Source organism: Manis pentadactyla, chromosome 4, assembly GCF_030020395.1.
Source record: "Manis pentadactyla isolate mManPen7 chromosome 4, mManPen7.hap1, whole genome shotgun sequence".
In the NCBI taxonomy this organism is placed as follows: Eukaryota; Metazoa; Chordata; class Mammalia; order Pholidota; family Manidae; genus Manis; species Manis pentadactyla.
In genome coordinates, this window is record NC_080022.1 from 119,627,418 (window position 1) to 119,649,367 (window position 21,950).

Consider the following 21,950-nt stretch of genomic DNA (forward strand, 5'->3'; position numbering starts at 1 on the left):
CAAAACTTAATTGTTGAAGAGGAGCCAAGATGGCGGTGTGAGTAGGGCAGCGGAAATCTCCCAAAACCATATATATTTTTGAAAATACAACAAATACAACTATTCCTAAAACACAGACCAGTGGATACAGTACAACAGCCAGGCTACATCTACACCTGCGAGAACCCAGCACCTCACGAAGAGGGTAAGACACAAGCCGCGGCCTGGTGGGACCCGAGTGCCCCTCACCCCAGCTCCCAGCGGGAGGAGAGGAGTCGGAGCGGGAAGGGAGAGTGAGCCCAGGACTGCTGAACACCCAGCCCTAGCCATCCACACCAGAGCGCAGACACACAGTGCGTGGGGTGCTGGATATTACGGGAATGGAAGGAAAAGTAAAATCCAAGATGGAGACTCCAGATGGGTCCCCACAGTCAACTCCACTGGGACAAAAGAAAAGCAGGCACTTTTTGAAACTCTTAAAGGAACAGTGGCCTCAAAGCTGGACGGAAGCGTCATTATACACTCGACATAGCAGGATGGGAATTCTGAGGAACTTTCGGTGCCCCAGTCCCCTGGGTGGAACACACCCCTCAAGCCCTTCACGGTGATGGGCAGCCTACCAGTTGTTCCCCTGGCTGGCGCGGCCCGGACACAGTGGCTGAGCAGTCAGAGAGCGGCCGCACATGCTTACATCCGCGGAGCAGCCAGAGAGCAGCCGCACCCACAGCAACCGCCCAGAATCTCCTCCCAGCACGCAGCCGCCCAGGCCAGACCCAGAGGCCGCCACCAGTGCGCACCTGCATGGCACAGGCAGAGGAAACTGGGGCAAGGCACAAAGGGGCGCCGTTCTTGCAGGAGAGCACACCTGGCACACCTGCCACTCCCCACAGGGCTCTGGGCTACCCTGACAGCGACCCCACCCACAGCAGCTTAGGGGATTAATCTGGAGGCTACTCCAGGTGTGCAGATAACTGACACAGGCAGGGGAGAAGGGCAAGGCGACCAACAAGCAGGAAAGGACTTTGTTCTCCCAGCGGACACACGCGCTACCTGCCTCCAGCTACCTCAATCGCTATGAAAAGGCAGAAGAATTTGGTCCAGTCCAGGATTGCTCAGACAACCCCTAAGAGAGGACCTGGGGAGAGAGAGATTTAACCAATCTTCCTGAAAAAGAATTCAAAATAAAGGTCAAAACCATGCTGATGGACCTGCAGTGAAATATGCAAGAGCTAAAGGAGCAAGTAGAGAGGGAGAATACAGAAATAAAACAATCTCTGGAAGGACTTAAGAGCAGACTGGATGAGGTGCAAGAGGCTGTTAATGGAATAGAAATCAGAGAACAGGAACACAGAGAAGCTGAAGCAGGGAGAGATAAAAGGATCTCCAGGAAGGAAAGAATATTAAGAGAACTGTGTGACCAATCCAAACGGAACAATATTTGCATTATAGGAGTACCAGAAGAAGAAGAGAGAGAAAAAGGGATAGAAAGTGTATTTGAAGAAATACTTGCTGAAAACTTCCCTAAACTGGGGGAGGAAATAGTCTCTCAGACCATGGAAGCCCACAGAACTCCCAACACAAGGGACCCAAGGAGGACAACAACAAGACATGTAATAATTAAAATGGCAAAGATCAAGGACAAGGACAGAGTATTAAAGGCAGCCAGAGAGAGAAAAAAGATCACCTACAAAGGAAAACCCATCAGGCTATCATCAGACTTCTCAACAGAAACCTTACAAGTCAGAAGAGAATGGCATGATATATTTTAAGCAATGAAACAGAAGGGCCTTGAACCAAGAATACTGTATACAGCATAATTATCATTCAAATATGAAGGAGGAATTAAACAATTCCCAGACAAGCAAAAGTTGAGGGCATTTGCCTCCCACAAACCATCTTTACAGGATATTTTAGAGGGACTGCTCTAGATGGAAGCACTCCTAAGGCTAAATAGATGTCACCAGAGAAAATAAAATCACAACAAAGAAAGCAGATCAACTAAATACTAACTAAAGGCAAAAAATAAAATCAACTACTCACAAAAGCAGCCAAAGGAAACACTTTAAAAGAGTACAGAATAAAACACCTAACATATAAAGAGTGGAGGAGGAGGAATAAGAAGGAATAGCAATAAAGAATCATCACACTGTGTTTATAATAGCTTAAAAAGAGAGTTAAGTTAGATGGTTAGATAGTAAAAAAATTACCCTTGAACCTTTGGTAACCACGAATTTAAAGCCTGCAATGGCAATAAGTACATATCTATCGATAATCACCCTAAATGTAAATGGACTGAATGCACCAATCAATAGACACAGAGTAATAGAATGGATAAAAAAGCAAGACCCATCTATCTATATGCTGCCTATAAGAAACTCACTTCAAACTCAAAGACATACACAGACCAAAAGTCAAGGGATGGAAAAAGATATTTCATGCAAACAATAGGGAGAAAAAACAGGTGCTACAGGACTGTATCAGACAAAATAGACTTCAAAACAAAGAAAGTAACCAGAGATAAAGAAGGACATTACATAATGATAAAGGGCTCAGTCCAACAAGAGGATATAACCATTATAAATATATATGCACCCAATACAGGAGCACCAACATATGTGAAACAAATACTAACAGAATTAAAGGAGGAAATAGAATGCAATGCATTCATTTTAGGAGACTTCAACACACCACTCACTCCAAAGGACAGATCAATCAGACAGAAAATAAGTAAGGACACAAAGGCACTGAACAACACACTAGAACAGATGGAACTAATAGACATCTACAGAACTCTACACCCAAAAGCAGCAGGATACACATTCTTCTCAAGTGCACCTGGAATATTTTCAAGAATAGACCACATACTAGGCCACAAAAAGAGCCTCAGTAAATTCCAAAAGATTGAAATTCTACCAACCAACTTCTCAGATCACAAAGGTATAAAACTAAATTGTACCAAGAAAGCAAAAAGGCTCACAAACACATGGAGGCTTAACAACATGCTCCTAAATAATCAATGGATCAATGGCCAAATTAAAACAGAGATCAAGCAATATATGGAGACAAATGACAACAACAGCACAAAGCCCCAACTTCTGTGGGACACAGTGAAGGCTGTTCTAACTGGAAAGTATATAGCAATCCAGGCCTATTTAAAGAAGGAAGAACAATCCCAAATGAATAGTCTAAAGTCACAATTATTGAAACTGGAAAAAGAAGAACAAATGAGGCCCAAAGTCAGCAGAAGGTGGGACATAATAAAGATCAGAGAAGAAATAAATAAAATTGAGAAGAATGAAACCAACAGCTGGTTCTTTGAAAAAATAAACAAAATAGATAAGCCCCTACCCAGACTTATTAAGAGAAAAAGAGAATCTACACACATCAACAGAATCAGAAATGAGAAAGGAAAAATCACGACAGACCCCACAGAAATACAAAAAATTATTGGAGAATACTATGAAAATCTGTATGCTAACAAGCTGGAAAACCTAGAAGAAATGGACAACTTCCTAAAAAATACAACCTTCCAAGACTGACCCAGGAAGAAACAGAAAATCTAAACAGACCAATTACCAGCAATGAAATTGAATCGGTAATCAAAAAACTACCCAAGAACAAAACCCCTGGTCCAGATGGATTCACTGCAGAATTTTTTCAGACATAATACCCATTCTCCTTAAAGTTTTCCAAAAAATAGAAGAGAGAATACTTCCAAACTCATTCTTTGAAGCCAGCATCACTCTAATACCAAAACCAGGCAAAGACACCACAAAAAAAGAAAATTACAGACCAATATACCTGATGAACATAGATGCAAAAATACTCAACAAAATATTAGCAAACTGAATTCAAAAATACATCAAGAGGATCATATACCATGACCAAATGGGATTCATCCCAGGCATGCACAGATGGTACAGCATTCAAAAATCCATCAATATCATCCACCACATAAAAAAAAAGAATGACAAAAAACACATGATCATCTCCATAGATGCAAAAAAGCATTTGACAAAATTCAACATCCATTCATGATAAAAACTCTCAACAAAATCAGTATAGAGGGCAAGTACCTCAACATAATAAAGGCTATATAAGACAAACCCACAGCAAACATCATACTTAACAGCGAGAAGCTGAAAGCTTTTCCTCTAAGATCAGGAACAAGACAGGGATGCCCACTCTCCCCACTGTTATTCAACATAGTACTGAAGGTCCTGGCCATGCAATCAGACAAAACAAAGAAATACAAGGCATCCAGATAGGTAAAGAAGAAGTCAAACTGTCACTATTTGCAGATGACATGATATTGTACATAAAAAATCCTAAAGACTCCACTCCAAAACTACTAGAACTAATACCTGAATTCAGCAAAGTTGCAGGATACAAAATTAATACACAGAAATCTGTGGCTTTCCTATACACTAATGATGAACAAGCAGAAAGAGAAATCAGGAAAACAATTCCATTCACAATTGCATCAAAAACAATAAAACACTTAGGAATAAACCTAACCAAGGAACTGAAAGACCTATACCCTGAAAACTATAAGACACTCATGAAAGAAATTAAAGAGGACACTAACAAATGGAAATTCATCCCATGTTCTTGGGTGGGAAGAATTAATATTGTCAAAATGGCCATCCTGCCTAAAGCAATCTACAGATTCAATGCAACCCCTATCAAAATACCAACAGCATTCTTCAATGAACTGGAACAAATAGTTTTAAAATTCATATGGAACCACAAAAGACCCCGAATAGCCGAAACAGTCCTGAGAAGGAAGAATAAAGCAGTGGGGATATTGCTTCCCAACTTCAAGCTCTACTACAAAGCCACAGTAATCAAGACAATTTGGTATTAGGACAAGAACAGACCCACAGACCAGTGGAACAAAATAGAGAGCCCAGATATTAACCCAAACATATATGATAAATTAATATATGATAAAGGAGCCGTGGACATACAATGGGGAAATGACAGCTTCTTCAACAGCTGGTGTTGGCAAAACTGGACAGCTACATGTAAGAGAATGAAACTGGATCACTGTCTAACCCCATACACTAAAGCAAATTCAAAATTGATCAAAGACCTGAATGTAAGTCATGAAATCATAAAACTTTTAGGAAAAAACATAGACAAAAATCTCTTGGACATAAACATGAGCAACTTCTTCATGAACATATCTCCCCGGGCAAGGGAAACAACAGCAAAAATGAACAAGTGGGACTACATCAAACTGAAAAGCTTCTGTATAGCAATGGACACCAGCAATAGAACAAAAAGGCATCCTACAGTATGGGAGAATATATTCATAAATGACAGATCCGATAAAGGCTTGACATCCAAAATATATAAAGAGCTCACACACCTCAACAAACAAAAGACAAATAATCCAGTTAAAAAATGGGCAGAGGATCTAAAGACACTTCTCCAAAGAAGAAATTCAGATGACCAACAGACACAAGAAAAGATGCTCCACATTACTAGTCATCAGAGAAATGCAAATTAAAACCACAATGAGACATCACCTCACACCAGTAAGGATGACCACCATCCAAAAGACAAACAACGACAAATTTCGGCGAGGATGTGGAGAAAGGGGAACCCTCCTACCCTGCTGGTGGGAATGTAAATTAGTTCAACCACTGTGGAAAGCAGTATGGAGGTTCCTCAAAAAACTAAAAATAGACATACCATTTGACCCAGGAATTCCACTCCTAGGAATTTACCCTAAGAATGCAGCAGTCCAGTATGAAAAAGACAGATGCGCCTCTATGTTTATCGCAACGCTATTTAGAATAGCCAAGAAATGGAAGCAACCTAAGTGTCCATCAGTAGATGAATGGATAAAGAAGATGTGGTACATATATACAATGGAATATTATTCAGTCATAAGAAGTAAACAAATCCTACCATTTGCAACAACATGGATGGAGCTAGAGGGTATTATGCTCAGTGAAATAAGCCAGGTGGAGAAAGACAAGTATCAAATGATTTCACTCATCTGTGGAGTATAAGAAGAAAGAAAAAACTGAAGGAGCAAAACAGCAGAAGACTCACAGAACCCAAGAATGGACTAACAGTTACCAAAGGGAAAGGGACTGGGAAGGATGGGTGGGAAGGGAGGGACAAGGGGGGTGGGAGAAAGGGGGCATTATGATTAGCATGTATAATGTGGCAGGGGCACGGGGGCGCTGTACAACACAGAGAAGACAAGTAGTGATTCTACAATATCTCACTACGCTGATGGACAGTGACTGTAATGGGGAATGTGGGGGGAATTTGGTGATGGGGGGTGTCTAGTAAACATAATGTTCCTCATGTAATTGTAGGTTAATGATACCAAAATATAAAAAATAAAATAAATAAAAAGTATTTACCTTCAAGAGTCTGAGTCACGAACTGCCTTTTCATTAAATGGAGGACTCAGCACTACTTTCCTTAGCCTCCCTGTCCACGTACAAATACCCAATGACTTTCAAGGGCCCTGAGGAAGTAAAAATACATTTAGGAGTCATAAAAGCAGGTTCTTCCCCCAGTTTACCATTGACTCCCTGTGTGACCTTGCCAAGTCACCCACTGTGATGCAACAAGAAATATACATTTGATCTTTATCCCTAGTTCCTGGCACACAGGTCCTAAAACCCTTGCAAACTCCAGTGTTAAGAGTGTCTTTTGTAAGCTCTGACTGGTGCTGGTGCCCCTAGAGAGCTTGGTGGTGGGGGCTGGATACTAGGAGGAAGACCAGGCAGTTACAGGGTTAGCGATGTTCAGTCTCACCTCCACCTCCAACTCCCAGGAAGAGGAGCTGGAGATTGAGCTTAATCACCAATGGCCAATGATTTAATCAGTCATGCCTGTGTCATGGGGCTCAGAGAACTTCCAGTTAGTGAACATACTGAGGTGCTTGGAGGGTGGCACACCCAGACTGGGCATGGAAGCCCTGCATCCCCCCACCCCATACCCTGCCCCATGCAACTCTTCCATTTGGCTGTTCCTGAGTTGTATCCTTTAGAATAAACCAATAAATGTAAGTAAACTATTTTCCTGCGTTTTGTGAGCTGTTCTAGCAAATTATTGAACCTGAGGAGGGGGTATGGGAACCCCCAATTTATACCCAGTTAGTCAGAAATAGAGGTGGCAATCTGGGACTTGTGACTGGTGTCTGAAGTGGGGGCAGTCTTATGGGACTGAGTCCTTAACCTATGGGGTCTGCAATAAGTCCAGGTAGTTAGGCGAGAACTGAATTGAAAAGTAGGATAGCCAGTTGGTGTCAGAATTGGTAGGTGTCAGAAAAAAAACCCCACACATTTGGTATCATAAGCATGTCATAAGTGTACAAACAGAACAGAACCACGCACTCTGCACCTCAGTTTCCTCACCTGTAAAATAAAAATGAGGGGGTTGGACCAAATGCTGCTAAGGCCCTTTCAGCCAGTATTCAGCGGTTCTCTGAATTGCTGGTTTAAAAATTCCCAGAGTTAACATGAGGGACTCTCTCTGAAAGCCACTAGCAAATTCCACTCTCCAACACTAAGTCACATAATTTCTCAGGCCTCATTTCCTATTTTTACTAAGGACATGCCAGAACCCTGTGTGATTTTTCCTTTGAGGAGCAACAAAAAAGTGAATATTAAAGGGCCCTGTCCTTGTCCCCAGCTCTCAAAGACTTGTGGCCCAACTCTCTGAGATAAGGGAATCAGTCTCTCTCCATTACACTCAATTTTAAACCAAAACCTGAAATAGAATTTTTGACATGCCTCCCAGACTACAAGACTTGTGCTTCATTAATGATTAAAATAGCAGCTGGTAATGTCTTAAAAGCAAGTTGGTCAGTTAGACAATTTAGGATCTATTTAAATCCCCTCTCTTTCTCCTTCAAACACTGTAGTTTCAAAGCAAATCAAAAGAAAAAACAAAATATACAGGTCTTCCATGACCAAGAAGAGCCTCCATGAGTTATGAGAAGGCACATCCTTCAACCAAACTCTCAGAACACTTGCTGGGAAGACTTGCACACTCAATTACACTAGGAGGACTGAAACTGTATGAATAATTTATAATACTAAGGCACACCTGAATTTCAGACAACTATTACCAGATTTTCAGTCATCAAGTTCATTCAGATATTCCACAAATTCCACAAGTAATTACTGAATTCTTCAGTTTAGTGGGTAAGAGCTCTGGCTCTGGAGTCCAAGGCCAGGGCTCAAGTCCCTGCTCTGCCTCTTATTATCCACAGACCTTGAGGAAGGCACTTAACTTCTCAGTCTCAGTTTCCTACCCTATAAAATATAAATGCTAGTACCTGCCTCACAAGGCTCTCGTAGAATTAAAAGAAATGATGCCTATAAGGTACCTGGTGAGGAGTCATGCTGACTGGTACTGTCAGCAGCAGCATTCTTGTCTTCAAGGCACGTGTGAGACTCAACTGAAAAATAAGGCATAACACTAACCACACAGGCAACAACAGATAAAACAGACAAAGTGGACTTCATCAAAATTAAAAACTTTTATGCATAAAAGGACCCAATCAATAGAGTAAAAAGGCAACCCACAGAATGGGAGGAAATATTTGCAAAGCAGATATCAAATAAGAGACTAATATCCAAAATACAAAAATAACTCCTACCACTCAACAACAACAAAAAAGCCAACCTGATTAAAAATGGGCAAAGGACTTGAACAGACATTTCTCCAAAGATACAAAATGGGAAGATACTCAATATCACTAACAATTAGGGAAATGCAAATCAAAACCACAATGATACCACTTGCACCCATTAGAATGGCTACTATAAAAATAAATAAATAAGTAACAAGTGTTGGCAAGGATGTGGAGAAATTGGGACCCCATGTAAAACAGTACAGCCACCATGGAAAATAGTATGGCAGTTCTTCCTCAAAATATAAAAATGGAATTACCTTATGATTCAGTAATTCCACCTCTGGGTGTATTGAATGCAGGGACACAAATAGATATTTGTACATCCGTGTTCACAGCAGCGCTATTCACAACAACCAAAGGTGGAAGCAACCCAAGTGTCCAAAGATGGATGAATGGATAAATCAAATATGCATACACACCTGATGGAGTATCACTCAGCCTTAAAAAGGAAGGCGATTCTGACACATGCTCCAACGTGAATGAGTCTTAAAGATGTTATGCCAAGTAAAACAAGCCCGACAAAAAAGGACAAATATCATATGACTTCACTTATATGATACCTAGACTAGTGTAACTGATAGAGACAGAAAGCAGAATGGTGGTCGCCAAGGGTTGAAGGAAGGGGAATGGGCGTTATTGAATGGGGACAGAGTCTCAGGGAGGCAAGGTGAAAAGTTCTGGAGGTGGATGGTGGGGATGGCAGCACGATGATGTTAATGTGCTTAATGCCACCAGACTTAAAAATGGTCACAATGGTTAATTTTGTGTTATGTATATTGTACCACAATTTTTTTATACCACCATTTTTTTAAAGTAAATGAATAAATACATATAAAAGAAGGTGCCTTCATGAACATCTAGTTTAAATGATGCCTGGGAAGAACCAAAATACCAAAATAACTCTTTTGCTTTTATATACAGTATCTCAGCGATCCTTGTAACCACCCTGTGTGATGTGACAGAGCAAGTACTCCTATCACACACATACACACACACACACCCCTTACCTGTTTACAGATTAGGAAAGTGAGTATTAGAGCAGTTTATGGACTCTCACAAAGGTAGTCACACACAGAGATAGGACTGGCCCCAGTCCAAAACAAAAAGTGCCAAATGTTGGCGGAGAACAGAGGGCATCCACTTTGCTCTAGAATCCCTCAGTGGGACTGAGCTCTCTTCATGGAGTTCCCATGTGGAACCAGGTGAGGCTCTTTCTTGTCTAACTAAAAACAGACCATGCTTGCTGTCTAAAAGCCAATATGAACAAAAGTTCTGGAGCGGGACACTCTGATGGGGAACAAAGCTCAGCCTGCATGAGCCACTGAACCTCGGGCAGACTTTTAAACTCTGCTAAGCCTCCATTTCTTCCTCTGCAAAATGGAAATAAAACCACTGACTTAAAGGAGTTCTCAGAGGAAAAAAAACATTTTAAATGAGATAACGTGTGTAAAGCATTTACAGGGTACCTGGCAAATGCTGAAAGATCAGTAAATGATAGCTAATGTTTTTAGCTTTGAAAGATGCTAAAAAATAAGATTGATAGTAAGGAACCTTTGGAGTGAATAACTGTGCACAGTATACTACGTGCTGTGAAGGTCACTAGGAAATAAAAACACATCCTGCCTAAGGAGTCTCCAGTCTTCTTCAGATGATAAGGCAGCAAACACATGATAAGACACAAGATAAATAACAACGGAATCAGCACCGGACAGGAGGAAATGAACCAACAGGTTTGAGTATATTAAGTGGGTATAAGACACTGGGCTAGGGACTTCACACAATTCTTTCATTTAATCTTCACAAAAACCTAGAGGCTAAGTAACATTCTATTCTAACATTCTATTTTATAGGCAAGGATGAGCCATGTGAGTTCAGAGAGAGACTCAGTGGTCTAGGAAGGCTGCCTGGAGAAGTAAGGGAGTGTTGGTAGACAGCAGGCTTGATGACTGGATGCAGAAGATCAAAGAGATTCTTTTAGGTGAAGAGGACTGGTGTGAGTGCTGAAATAGGCACCACGTCTAGACTGGTTAACAGGCCCCTCCTCTAGCCACAGCAAGCTGCATCAGCAAAAAGCCTGAACGTTACATATCTTTTCAGGCTAGGAGGTTAGCCTAAAATGCTGAGTGTCTATCTGCTAGCGCAAGAGTGACGACCCCCAACTGACGCTCCTCTGGGCACTGTATTTACACCCCCTTCCTCACCTTATGCTCCTCCCCATAAGACCCCTGCAGGTAGGTGATATAGAAATATGCTAAGATGCTTGTACAACACTGCATCTCAAAGGCAGGGAAAAGTGGGAGTAAAATGCACAAGTCTTCCACTTACCATATGAAATGAGAAGAATCTCAATGAGTTTCTAAGAAAGCATGTTAAGAGGTTTTTTTTTCCCTCCATTGCACCTTTGTATATTTTCCAAAATTTTCTACAGGGTTCTATGTAGTTTCTTGAAGAGCACAATTCTATGAAAGTTTGTACCATCACAAATAGCCCACTCTAGGCAGTGGGACCCTTCAGTAGCTGCCCCTTACCATGTGACTATTGATGTCTGGTGTTCTATAAATTGTCACGGCAGTTAAGGAGGTGAGCCCTCAAAACGCCATGCTTCTTCCCATGCTCTACTGGCCTGCCTCAAAGATCCTCGGCTCTGATGGGGTCTCAGCAGGAAGGACCCTGTCCTGGGCCTTGCAGAAACTGGCACTGACTCCTGCTGATGTCCTTATAGGGCCCCCATTCTGCCCAGATGGGGGCTTTGATGGTAAGAGAGAAGAACGACCTTTTGGTGATTGCCAAGAGGAATCTCCCTGTCTCTGTAATGACATCCATGCCACTTCCCTCCCTAGAAATCTTTCAGAGCTCCCCAGTGCCACCAATGAAAGAGTTCAAACTTGGTCCACATTTGAAGCCCTCCAGTCAGACCTTATCCTACCATTCCAGTCTCACCTTCCAACACACCCCCTTGCTAGGCAAACAGAACCAATCTTACTACCCTACTTCCCCCTTAACATCCAGGCCACTTGCTGTCTCTGTGGAGAGAGCCCTCTAAGCCTCCTTTTCCATTTCTACAGGGATCAAGCCCTGCGCATTCATCAGAGTCCTGCTTGGCAGCCACAAGCTCCTGAGTCTCCCCTGGTCCTTCTTCTTCCCTGTGGTGCTCCTCCGTGTCACCCGCTCCCTTGCTGAGGCAGCATAACAGAGCAGCAGCTCTGGGGCCAGAATGCTGGCTTCCAACTCTAGCTCCTTACTTCTAGTTGTGTGACCTTCTCTTTGCCTTAAGGTCCCTGTCTGCAAAATGGAGAATATAACAGTATCTTACTCAAATACTACAGTGTGGACTGAGGGACTACGGGATATATAAACTGCCTACTTTAGTCTCTGACACATAGTAGTACAATACTGAACTTTCGAAAAAGCAAAAATTTTAGCTATTATTATTCCATCCTCCATTCCTTTACTTCATTTATCTGTCCAATCTTGTGCTACCACTTTCTATCTTGCCTGACTTAGGTACCCGTCTTAGCTCCCTTACTAGACTGAACACCCTGACTTAGCTTGATATATACAGAGAGGCAATACGGAGCCACTGAATGAATTCTAGTCACACTTATGTCTGTCCATAAGAAAACCCACATCTAATGTTTGAAGAAAGAAGGAAGATATTAAATTGGCTAGAACAACAGTTCCCAAAGTGTGGTCCCTGAGCAGCAGCATGGCTTGGGAACCTGTTAGAAATGCAGAATGCTGGGCCCAGCTTACACTCACAGAATCAGAAACTCTGAGAATGGGGTCAGCAGTGTGTTCACAGGCCCTCCAGGTGACTCTGACGATGCTGACTCATGGGATGTGTACCATAAGAAGCAACATGGCAGCAAGGTATGAGAACTGGACCACGAGTGGATTCTAGGCTTAACTCTGGCATTGACGTTGCACAAGTCTCTTAACCTCTCAGGGCCTCAACTTCCTTATAAGCAACACAAGGACTGGAACAGTCAGGTGATTAAATGTTGTGAGGATTAAGGTATAGAGTGTGCATACAGTAAGTGCTTAATGATTACAAGTTTCTTTCAGTTCTCTCCCTGTGTATCTCACAGAGTAGTGAAGACTAACTACAACGACTGCAGCAAAAGGGCTTGGATAACTATGAACTACCATAGCAATCTGAGAGATGACTAATTACTCTCAGTACAAACAGCCAGGCCAGAGTCAACTCCTGGCATCCACAGGGCACCAGGATGCAGTGCCCAACACCACCCAACCTATGAGCACAAATTGCGCCAGAGTATCTGCTTCTCGCACGTTTATTGCAGCAGAACTGTGAAAAGTTTACCAGTCCTCCCTACACCTCCCCCACCCCCAGTTAGCCAGCTACTCGCTAATTTTTTCATCCAAACGAATCCAAACTTTACACTAGGAAAAGGATGACCTGAAAGTGTTCCCTAGTTGACACAAGGGAACATGTCGACGCTTGCAGAGCACCGCAGAACCGCCCCGGCGACTCCCGGTATGAGACACCGGACTCCTGGTGGCCGTGGGGGGCTAGGTCAAGACAGCAGCATTTTGAGAAGCTTGTTCCTAAAGAGAAAGCCAAGAACTGAACCTCAGCACTTTCTCCTCCTCCACACCTCTCAGCCCCTCCCAGTGCTGCTTGTTCTCCGAACCAAACACTCTCCTCAGGTACTCCCTTCCAGAGTGACAAGCAGGATGGATGCAAGAAACGCGAAGGTAACTATGTCCAGGTGTGGGTTTAGCTGCAAGCTTGAGACGGGTCAGCTACGTGTTCAACCAAACAGCAGCAGGTTAGAATATCTGTATGAGGCTCAGGTATAGAACAGCTGTAACTACTCTCCCAACGTCTCATGCTATGAGGCTAAGGCTTTGTAGATGCAGGACACCTTCGGTATGAGTGTTACCTCTGCTGAAGGTACCCGAAGAGCAGCTTTTTAATATCTGCATCCCAGAGCCTGGCACCCACCAGGCACTCAAAATGCCTACTGAATTGGTCCAATGGCATTGTTTAAGTATAAGCCCCAAGCAGATGTTAAGAGGTATTATTTTATGAGTGGGAGGGACGAGGTCCAGAGAGGCTAAGAGCTGAGGTCAGCTAAAGAATGTGGTCTTTGATGTCACCCACCCAGAACAGGGCTTCATCCCAGGCCCAACCCCTACTTGCCACTGTTCCCCGCAGCCACCTCTGTTCCACTCAGACTGGTGATTGTGAATGTGCCCATGCCCCCTCCTTGTCCCACTTACCTGTCCCCAGGCACAGAGAACCCTCTTCTCTGCCTGTGGGATTCCCACCCATCCTCATGAACAACCCTTAGACTCAGAAAAGCCAGCCCCATCACCCCAGCTCTTCTGAATTCTTTCAGCTCCTAATGGCCCCGCCAATCCCACTTCTCAAGGAGCTCTCATCTTTGCTCCATGCGTCTCTGTGCTCGCCTGCTACCATAAATCCCTTGAGGACTGGGACAGCTATGAAATCCCAGCTCTCCCTCCTACCAGCTGAGCAGTCACTTCACTCCTCTGAGCCTCAGTTTCCTCTCCTTTAAGTGGGAAGAACAATAAAACTTACTTCACAGAGCAGCTGTAAGGAGCAAATAATGGCTGTAGGATTACTCAGTGTAAGCTACAGCTGCTGCTTTTAATCATTAGCTCTGTTGTTGCTTTTATTTCTGCATCCCCCTCCCTCCCATCAACCCCCACTTTTAAAAGAACACCAACAATACCAAATGTCATAAAAACCACTTTTACACTCTGCCACACAGTACAGTGTACACACTGGAACATCGTTCTGTCCTCTAGTAATTTATCTGAACCGAACTGTGAAATTACCTAGACCTTCCCTGTTGAGTAACTGGCAACGAGAAGGTTTCAACCTACTTATGTTCAAGGGTCTTTTATAAGGACTGGTGGATGCTGGGGCCTGGAAGGACCTTTTCCTTCACAGGTCTCAGATGGGCCAGTCATCCCACATACCTCTCTAGATAGAAAGTTCAACCATAACTTCAATATCCTGTTATTAACAGTGGCAGCGACAATTTATTGTGCCGTTAGGATGTCCAGGGCACTACGCTGTGTTTTACATCCTTCATCGTACTCAAATCACAATACTCTGTAAGTACAAATCAATCATTCTCTCTCTCCCACTCTCAGCAAACTAAGGTTCAGAAAGGTTATGCAATTGTCTGGGTTCACACAGCCGACCAATGGACAAGGGAAATTCAACTCAGGTCTTCTTGACAGAAGCATCATACTCCTTCACTCACTACATATTCCTAACCTCTTATATTTGTGTATGTCTAACCTCCTTAATTTCTACCCCTCATCAACTACCTTGGCATTTCAAAAGTGTAGAACTTTCTGTTATAAAAGAGATAGATCCTCCCTCTCCCCCACAAGCTTACTGGCTCCCTCCAATAACTGGTTAGAATTTAACAACCAACTGAGAAATGAGTTCGGGGAATATGGCTGCATGAAAGAGCACCTGAGGAAAGGAAGTGAGGAGGAAAGGGGGGTGGGGATCTGACTGAGACATGAGTCTGTAAAGGCGGGAAGAAAAACTATTCCAGGGCCCAGTGTCTATCATCCCTTAAAGACCTTACACCACGAAGAAAAGGCTCCCAAATGCCACTTAGCCAACAGGAGAGGCCTCAATAATTCATAGACCCCACTAAAGACTGAAAAGTGAGTCGAAATTCACAAGTAAATCTGGAAATAAACAAATCACTACTGCCTAAATCAGCCAAGCCCATAAGGACACCAAAGGTCCCTGCTCATAAAAGACGTTTTACCAGTTCTTCCACCAACCAGGAGGAGCCCAGTTTTAAAAGAAACTAATCAACATTATCTACTGATCACTTGGCATAGCTCCTGCCTTGGGTGAAGGGGCATGTAGCTTTTTCAGTAAGGAAATCCCACATAGTGGCCACTCTGGCATTCCTTACCCAGGATATTAGCCATCTCTGGTGCTCTTTTCAGGGGCCCAGAGTCCCCCTATAGGATTAATAGGTACCGCCAAGTACCCTTTTTTACACTGCCACCAAAACATTTGCTTTGGCAAATTTAATATAGAAGGGAAGCAACAGTCAATGTGCAGAGACTATTTATTACAAGGAATACCAAAACTTTAGAACTTGAAGGACTTACCACATCTCAGCTCCAAACACCTCATTTGATAGACAGGGAAAACACCAAACCAGAAAGGGCAGTGACTTGCACAAGGTCATAGGGAGAGTCACAGGCAAAGCCCCTACTGGATGGAGCCCAGGCTTCCTGATTCCCAGTCCAGGGCTCTTATCATCAAATAACACAGCCTGCCTTCTTACCCAGAGACAGTGCAGGCGTGCCATCCCCTGCCAATATTATCACCCCTAGGAACCCCCCTACCCCCATCCCGTCCACTCTTACAGCCTAGCTGAGCTGCAGCTCTAATTAGTAAGTCTTAGAGCAGGGAGCATCCCCTGGGAGAGCGCCCAGTATGAGGCTGCTGGTATTGAAAAGGAGGGACAAGGATGGAGGGAGAAGAGTCTGGGAGAACTGGGTGCTGACAGCATGGCAGCAAGACTGTCGGGCTGGATCAGGACACACGCAGTGGCATCTCCCATTAGGCGGGAGGGTGAGTCGACCAGCAGCCGGCACCACCTCTAGGAGCCAGGAAGGGTTCGGCCCTGATGTATAGGGAAGCGTGGAGCATCTCCCAGTCCAAGTTGGGCCTTGGAGCGCCGCCTGGCAGGCTGGCACCGGCGCCGTGAGCAGGCCCGGCCCGGCCGTGGGCAGAGGCCCGAAGAAAAGGATGCCAGGCCCGCCCGTGAGGTGGCACCGGTGGCCAGCAAAGGCCCGCGGTCCCCACCACTCCCGTCAACCGCCGCGTCGCCCACCCAGACTCCCGCCCTTCGAGAGGCCTTACCCAGGCACTGTCCCACTGGGGTGCTGAACGGGTTCCCCAGGAGGAACTCCATCTTGGGCCGACAACACTACAGTGGTCGTGATGCCCTGTGAGCAGACCCGGTCTCTTCTGTTCCGCCGACGAGCTCCCGACCTGACTGACATTTGCCCCTGCCCCACCCTCAGGAACGCTACACGCCCGGCCCCCTGATCCCGCTCCCTGCCGCGTCTCTATTGGCAACGCCTGCACAGCCCTCCTATGATTGGTCCCTACACCGCCCTAAGCGAAGCCCCACCTACTCCGCGGCATCTGATTGGGCGAAGCAGCAAGCGAACAGGAATCTCGGTCAGGCGTAGCGGCACCTCCCCTGACCGCCTCGGAACGAAAGCCTGTGTATTTTGATTCACCTATATAATGGTCGATCTAGCGAATCCTTACTATTATTGCACAAGAAATGAGTCAGTGAGAGGCTAGAGGCGGGGAGAGCAGGATCCCCGCCCACAGAAAGTGCTGATTGGAGAAACATTTGTTTTCCCCATGGCTGGTTGGTACGAGGGGTATTTCCCCGCCCTAGAAATGTGATCACGTGATCGTCAACTTTCACCCCGGATGTCTACCCACTGACTTCCCTTTAGCAACGGAGTGGCGGCTCTTGGTTCCCTAGCAACCGGGTGACGCTTCTGCTGAGACCCAACAGAGTAGCAGGCGCTTGACAAGGTGAGAACCCGAGCTCTACCCTAACGCTTACCTCTGACCTTTTACTCTGAGGAGTCCGCACAACCCTCCTCCTTTATAAAATGAGCACACAGTCTTCTACCAGACACGTTACAGCCGCGCTGAGACAGTCCAAACACTAGTCTTAGGCGCTCAGGTTTTGTATGAGAAAGGAGTGCTAAGGAAACATTTCTTCAGGGAGTCTGCCTGAAGAGATTTGTAAGAGGTTCTATCCTCTGGCCCCCTGGCCTGATGATCCCTTTCATCACAAGGTACCCGATCCACTGATAACTCCAAGAACTGACCCCTCACATCCGACCTCTTAATTGTCATAAAATTGTTTCTCTTCTTTATTTTTATTTGTGATCTTGGCGCTGTATAAAGTGTTTTGGCTTGAAATATAGGTACCCAAGTTCCATGTCTGTCTCTTGTCAGTAACTCATTGTATGACTTTAGACAACTTCCTTTCCCTCTAGCGCCTCAGTTTCTCTATGTGGGAAGTAAGGCATTAGGACTCCCTTTTCTATTGCCTTCCTGAGCAGGCATATAATTAGACAATGAATGTGCAGGTAGTGCGCAGTAAGCACTCCAGAAGTGGGTGAGTATCTCATATTAATTCATGGCCAATGGGGCTCTTTTTTTTTTTAGATCCAATTGATCCCAAGTTCTTGTTTCACGGGACAATTCTGGATCTGTTTCTCTGTTGAGGAGGCTACTACATTGACAGTGGTGCAAAACTCTCTGCTACTTTCCCACCTCTGGTCTTCACCAACACTAGTGTCAGGCAAGTCAACAGGGACCCAGGTTGGGTGGTAGATTATTAAAAACAATCCCCTTAGGGAAGGAGTGTTCAGGAGCTGTGAGAAACATTGTGAGTTGTGGCAATGATAGTCCACAGTGCCTTGGATCCAACTGAGTCATAACTGAGAAAATGGGGTCATGTTCTCCTGCCTCTGCCACATACCAGATGTTTAAACTTGGGCATGTTACTTAACCTTTCTAATGAGCTTCCATTTTCTTATCTTAAAACTGGATGTTTAGTGTTACTTATAAATTAAGTTCCTAGAGCTCTTTCAAATCCACATCTTACCACCACCCTGGTCACCTCTTGCCTCACAACTCATGCCCTCCTCAGTACTACAGTCACCATGAGCCTCTTAAAATATGATCATGTCACTACCCTTATTAAGCCCAGGAGCTTCTCAGGGATCTTAGAATAGTAATAAGACTCCTTTAGGTCTTTCCAACTTTGACTCACTTCAGCCAAAATGGAGCATGTCTTGTTCTCTCCTACCTCAGAACCTTCACCATGCAGTTCCTTCTTCCTTCTTTGCTGCTCATCCTTTGGATCTCAGTCTGTCTCCCCTGGCCAGGCCAGGTGCCCCTAATGTATGCTGTCATAGTTCTCCCTACCTACAAACTTGTCAAGGCTTGTAATTGTATGATTAACTGATTCATGTCTAAAACAGAGATGAGGAGACCTGTTTTATTCATAGCACATAGTAGATATTCATTACACATGTGTGGATTAAAAAGATGATCTTAAATATAAGAGGGAGGAATTATCCATCTTTTATAGATGGGAAATAAAAAGCTTAGACAGGTGAAGTTAGTTGCCAAAGGATGCACAGTCAAGATCCAAAGCCTGCCCTCGTGCTTAGCAAACAGTGTGCATAACAGCTATTCTACATCGAGTAGTCATTGTTGGGCTTGGCTGGAAGCAAGCCCGATCTGTCACAGGTGCCAGGTCTTGATAAAGAAGGAGTAATGAGGTCAAAATTTTGAAACCAGAATTAAGAATCATTTCCCATAGTACAGCACCTTTCTTTGAAAAAGGACAAACCCTTTGCAGGTAACACCTGCCAAATACAGCACATTAAAATGTACCCAAAGGCAAGTTGGCATCATATTATGGGAAATCTTAGAAAATTTGTTTCAAAATTGTGGGGAAATGGAGAGAGGCAGAGGACTGGAAATATCTTTGGGAACTGAAGTCAATCACCTTACGGAGATGGAACCAATGCAGACAGATTGGAGAGAATGGGAAGATGAAAGGCACAGATGGAGAAGGGATATGGGGGCAGGGGACAGGGAAGGCTGAGCCTCCTTTGGGGGCAGAAGAATGGACAGAGAGTTAAAGGGACTGGGACATTTGATCGTGTGCAGTCCAGAAATAGAACATGAGAATTTGAGGAAGCTCCATTCAAGTGGATGGCAGGTGAGGAGGGAAAGAGGGCAGCCAGGAAGTGGCAGTCTCTAAGACCAGGTGTGGCACAATTGCCAGGCCCACCCCAGTTTGCAGTGGATACCATCAGCCCAACACTAGAAGTCTCTCCAGCAGCCCAAAGCACAGAGGCTGCCCAGCATCAGGGGCCAGGAAAGCAGGGAGGCCAGGGTTCTGGGGAGGCAGAGGTAGAAGGGGAAAGCCAGCAGGGAGGTGAGAATCAGGAGTGGAAAGTAGAAGGGAGGAGCATTGGGTTCCAGAGGATTCTGGAAGCAGAAGCTAGAGTGTAACTTCCTGCAGGATCCAGCCCTTCTGGATGTTCTCATTAAGAGGTTTGGTAATAATGAGAGTGAGATTGGGGCAGCAGGCTTCCCAGGGCTGTGTTTCTATTCAGCCAGGCACAGGAGTCCAGGGTCAGCCTGTGATTGACCACCTCCATAGATGCCCCTTTGACTGCAGTATCCCAGCCAAATCCCTTTGGACCATCAGCAACAGAAACCTACTAGAGCTAGTTCAAGTAAAAGAGTATTTAATGCAAAAACTCAGGAACTCTCACAAGGCCTGGAATTAGGGACCAGAAAACCAGCAAGGAGAAGGCAGCCTCTGTGTCAGTCTGTCCATCCTTTTGCTTTTTGTCCTCTTTCCTGGATCACCCAGGTTCCTGTCTCTGTTCTTTCTATCCATCTGCCTCATCCCCACCTTGCTATCTGCTTAACCATGTTCCTTGCCAGCACATGGCTCCCAGTTCCCCAGCTCAAGCAGGCAGCTCAGCTGGGCACTTTCGCCCTGTGGCCCAAGCTCACATTTCTCAGGAGTAGAACATGAAAGACCAGCTTGGGATGGTATTCAGCAGTGTCCACACACCTGCTGCTTCAGGTGTGATGGGAAGAGGAAAGTCATGACTTCCTGGAGGAGATAATCTCAGCGAAGGGAAACTGCAGGTTGTATGCCTGGTGCAGCTGTCAAGAATCATGGTCAGTGGTTGGTGCTAAGAAACCCAAACAAGGGTGGGGATAGGAAGCTAGAGGCCTGAGGTGGCCAAGGCTAGAGGGATGCTGAGCTCCAGAGGATTAAAGAGACCAGTCCCCTGGGCTAGATAGGATCCCAGCCATGGTTGTGGGACCAAGGGGTGCACCCCTGTGGGGGCCAAGCAGGATGGGAGCAGATGGGTGTCAGGGAAGCCCAGGAGCTTCCCAGGAAGCCCAGGAAGCTTTGGTGCAGAAGGACTAACCCCTAGGTACAGTTGGTCACGGGGTGGGATGGGACAGCCTTCAGAATGTCTGTGGCTGCCACAACACCTTGAAAGGACCCCAGCTGGTCTCTGTCCTCAAAGGGAGAAGCGGATTATGGGAGACAACCGTGTTTTTCAGGAAAGATGAACCGACTGTACAACTCAATGAAGCCCAGAGTGATGGACAACAACATGCTCAAGCTGGCTGTTGGGGAGCAGGGCCCACGGCAGGAGGCTGGGCAGCTGGCCAAGCAAGAAGGCATCCTCTTCAAGGATGTCCTGTCCCTGCAGCTGGACTTCGAGAGTGCGTATCTGGGGCTGCGGTGGGGGCACCAGGCAGCCCTCTGCCTCTGCTTTCTTGACCCCAGAATTCCATGCACAGTCCGTGGTCTGGAACCCACCTCAGCATTAGGGCCTGCATGGGCTAGAAGGCACAGGATCACCTAGAGGGTTTAAAGCTTAATCCTGAGGGTCATTAGCAGCTGAATATCTGCAACACTCCTGATTCTGAATAAGAAAAGAAAAAAGATAAAATTCTCCCCCTCTTATTAATCTATGTGAACCCTAAAGACCACACTGTTTCCACCAGATTCCTCAGAGCAGGGTTCCTGGCAGGCAGAACCTCCTGGTTGGATAGTCCCACGCAGCCAGGAAAAAGCTGTGGTGGGGAAGATTCTATGAATTTGGGGAGCAGCTTCAACAGTGGGGCTGGGAACCAGAGGTCACAGAGCCAGAAGGCAGGGAGGCACCTGTCAGTCTCTGGGAAGCAGCAACTAGAGACCAGCTCAGCGTCCCAATGTGTGAAATGGGGCCATCATGGTCCCTGCCTCAAGCACTGGCTGGGAGGCCAAACTGTGCAGGCAGGAAACAGCAGAGTCAGCTGGGCTGATTCATATTCCTGCTGTGGCCCGGGGCTCTATGCTGGCTTGCTGGGTCACCCAGTCAATAGCAAAGAATTACTCTGGGCCCTCAGCAGTGAGAGGGTTAAAGGGATTGCAGACTGGCGGTCACTGGAGGGGCCTTCAGCCTTCCTTTTGCCCCCACCCTAATGTTCATTCAGCCAGTACTTATCAAATGCCCAGTATATGCCAGGTGCTGCTCAAGGCACTAGGGGTTCAAATGTGAAAAAAAAGACAACATTCAGTCCCTGTGGAGCTGACACATAAGTGAGGGGGACAAACAAAGAAGGAAAATAACGGGATGTACTAAAGGTATTATGTGCTATAGAGGAAAATAAAGCAGAGAG

General features: G+C 45.2%; 2 protein-coding genes across 5 annotated transcripts in view; one reads left to right on the plus strand and one right to left on the minus strand.

The window, feature by feature from the left end:
* Nucleotides 1-16,722, minus strand: part of TOM1L2 (target of myb1 like 2 membrane trafficking protein) — a 150,924-nt gene extending 134,202 nt beyond the window's left edge. For 2 of the 4 annotated variants that reach the window (XM_036894037.2, XM_036894034.2), the window contains exon 1: nt 16,557-16,722. In XM_036894037.2, the coding sequence (XP_036749932.2) occupies nt 16,557-16,608 (52 nt within the window). In that variant the 5' untranslated portion in view covers nt 16,609-16,722. Of the gene's footprint in view, nt 1-6,365; nt 6,473-16,556 lie in introns of all 4 variants that reach the window. The other 2 variants (XM_036894035.2, XM_036894036.2) reach the window with 2 other exon arrangements.
* Nucleotides 16,723-19,965: 3,243 nt separating this feature from the next.
* The window catches only part of DRC3 (dynein regulatory complex subunit 3), a 30,544-nt gene continuing 28,559 nt past the window's right edge, over nt 19,966-21,950 (plus strand). The window contains exon 1 of the mRNA XM_057500780.1: nt 19,966-21,008. Within this exon, the coding sequence (XP_057356763.1) occupies nt 20,849-21,008 (160 nt within the window). The 5' untranslated portion in view covers nt 19,966-20,848. The remainder of the gene's footprint in view (nt 21,009-21,950) is intronic.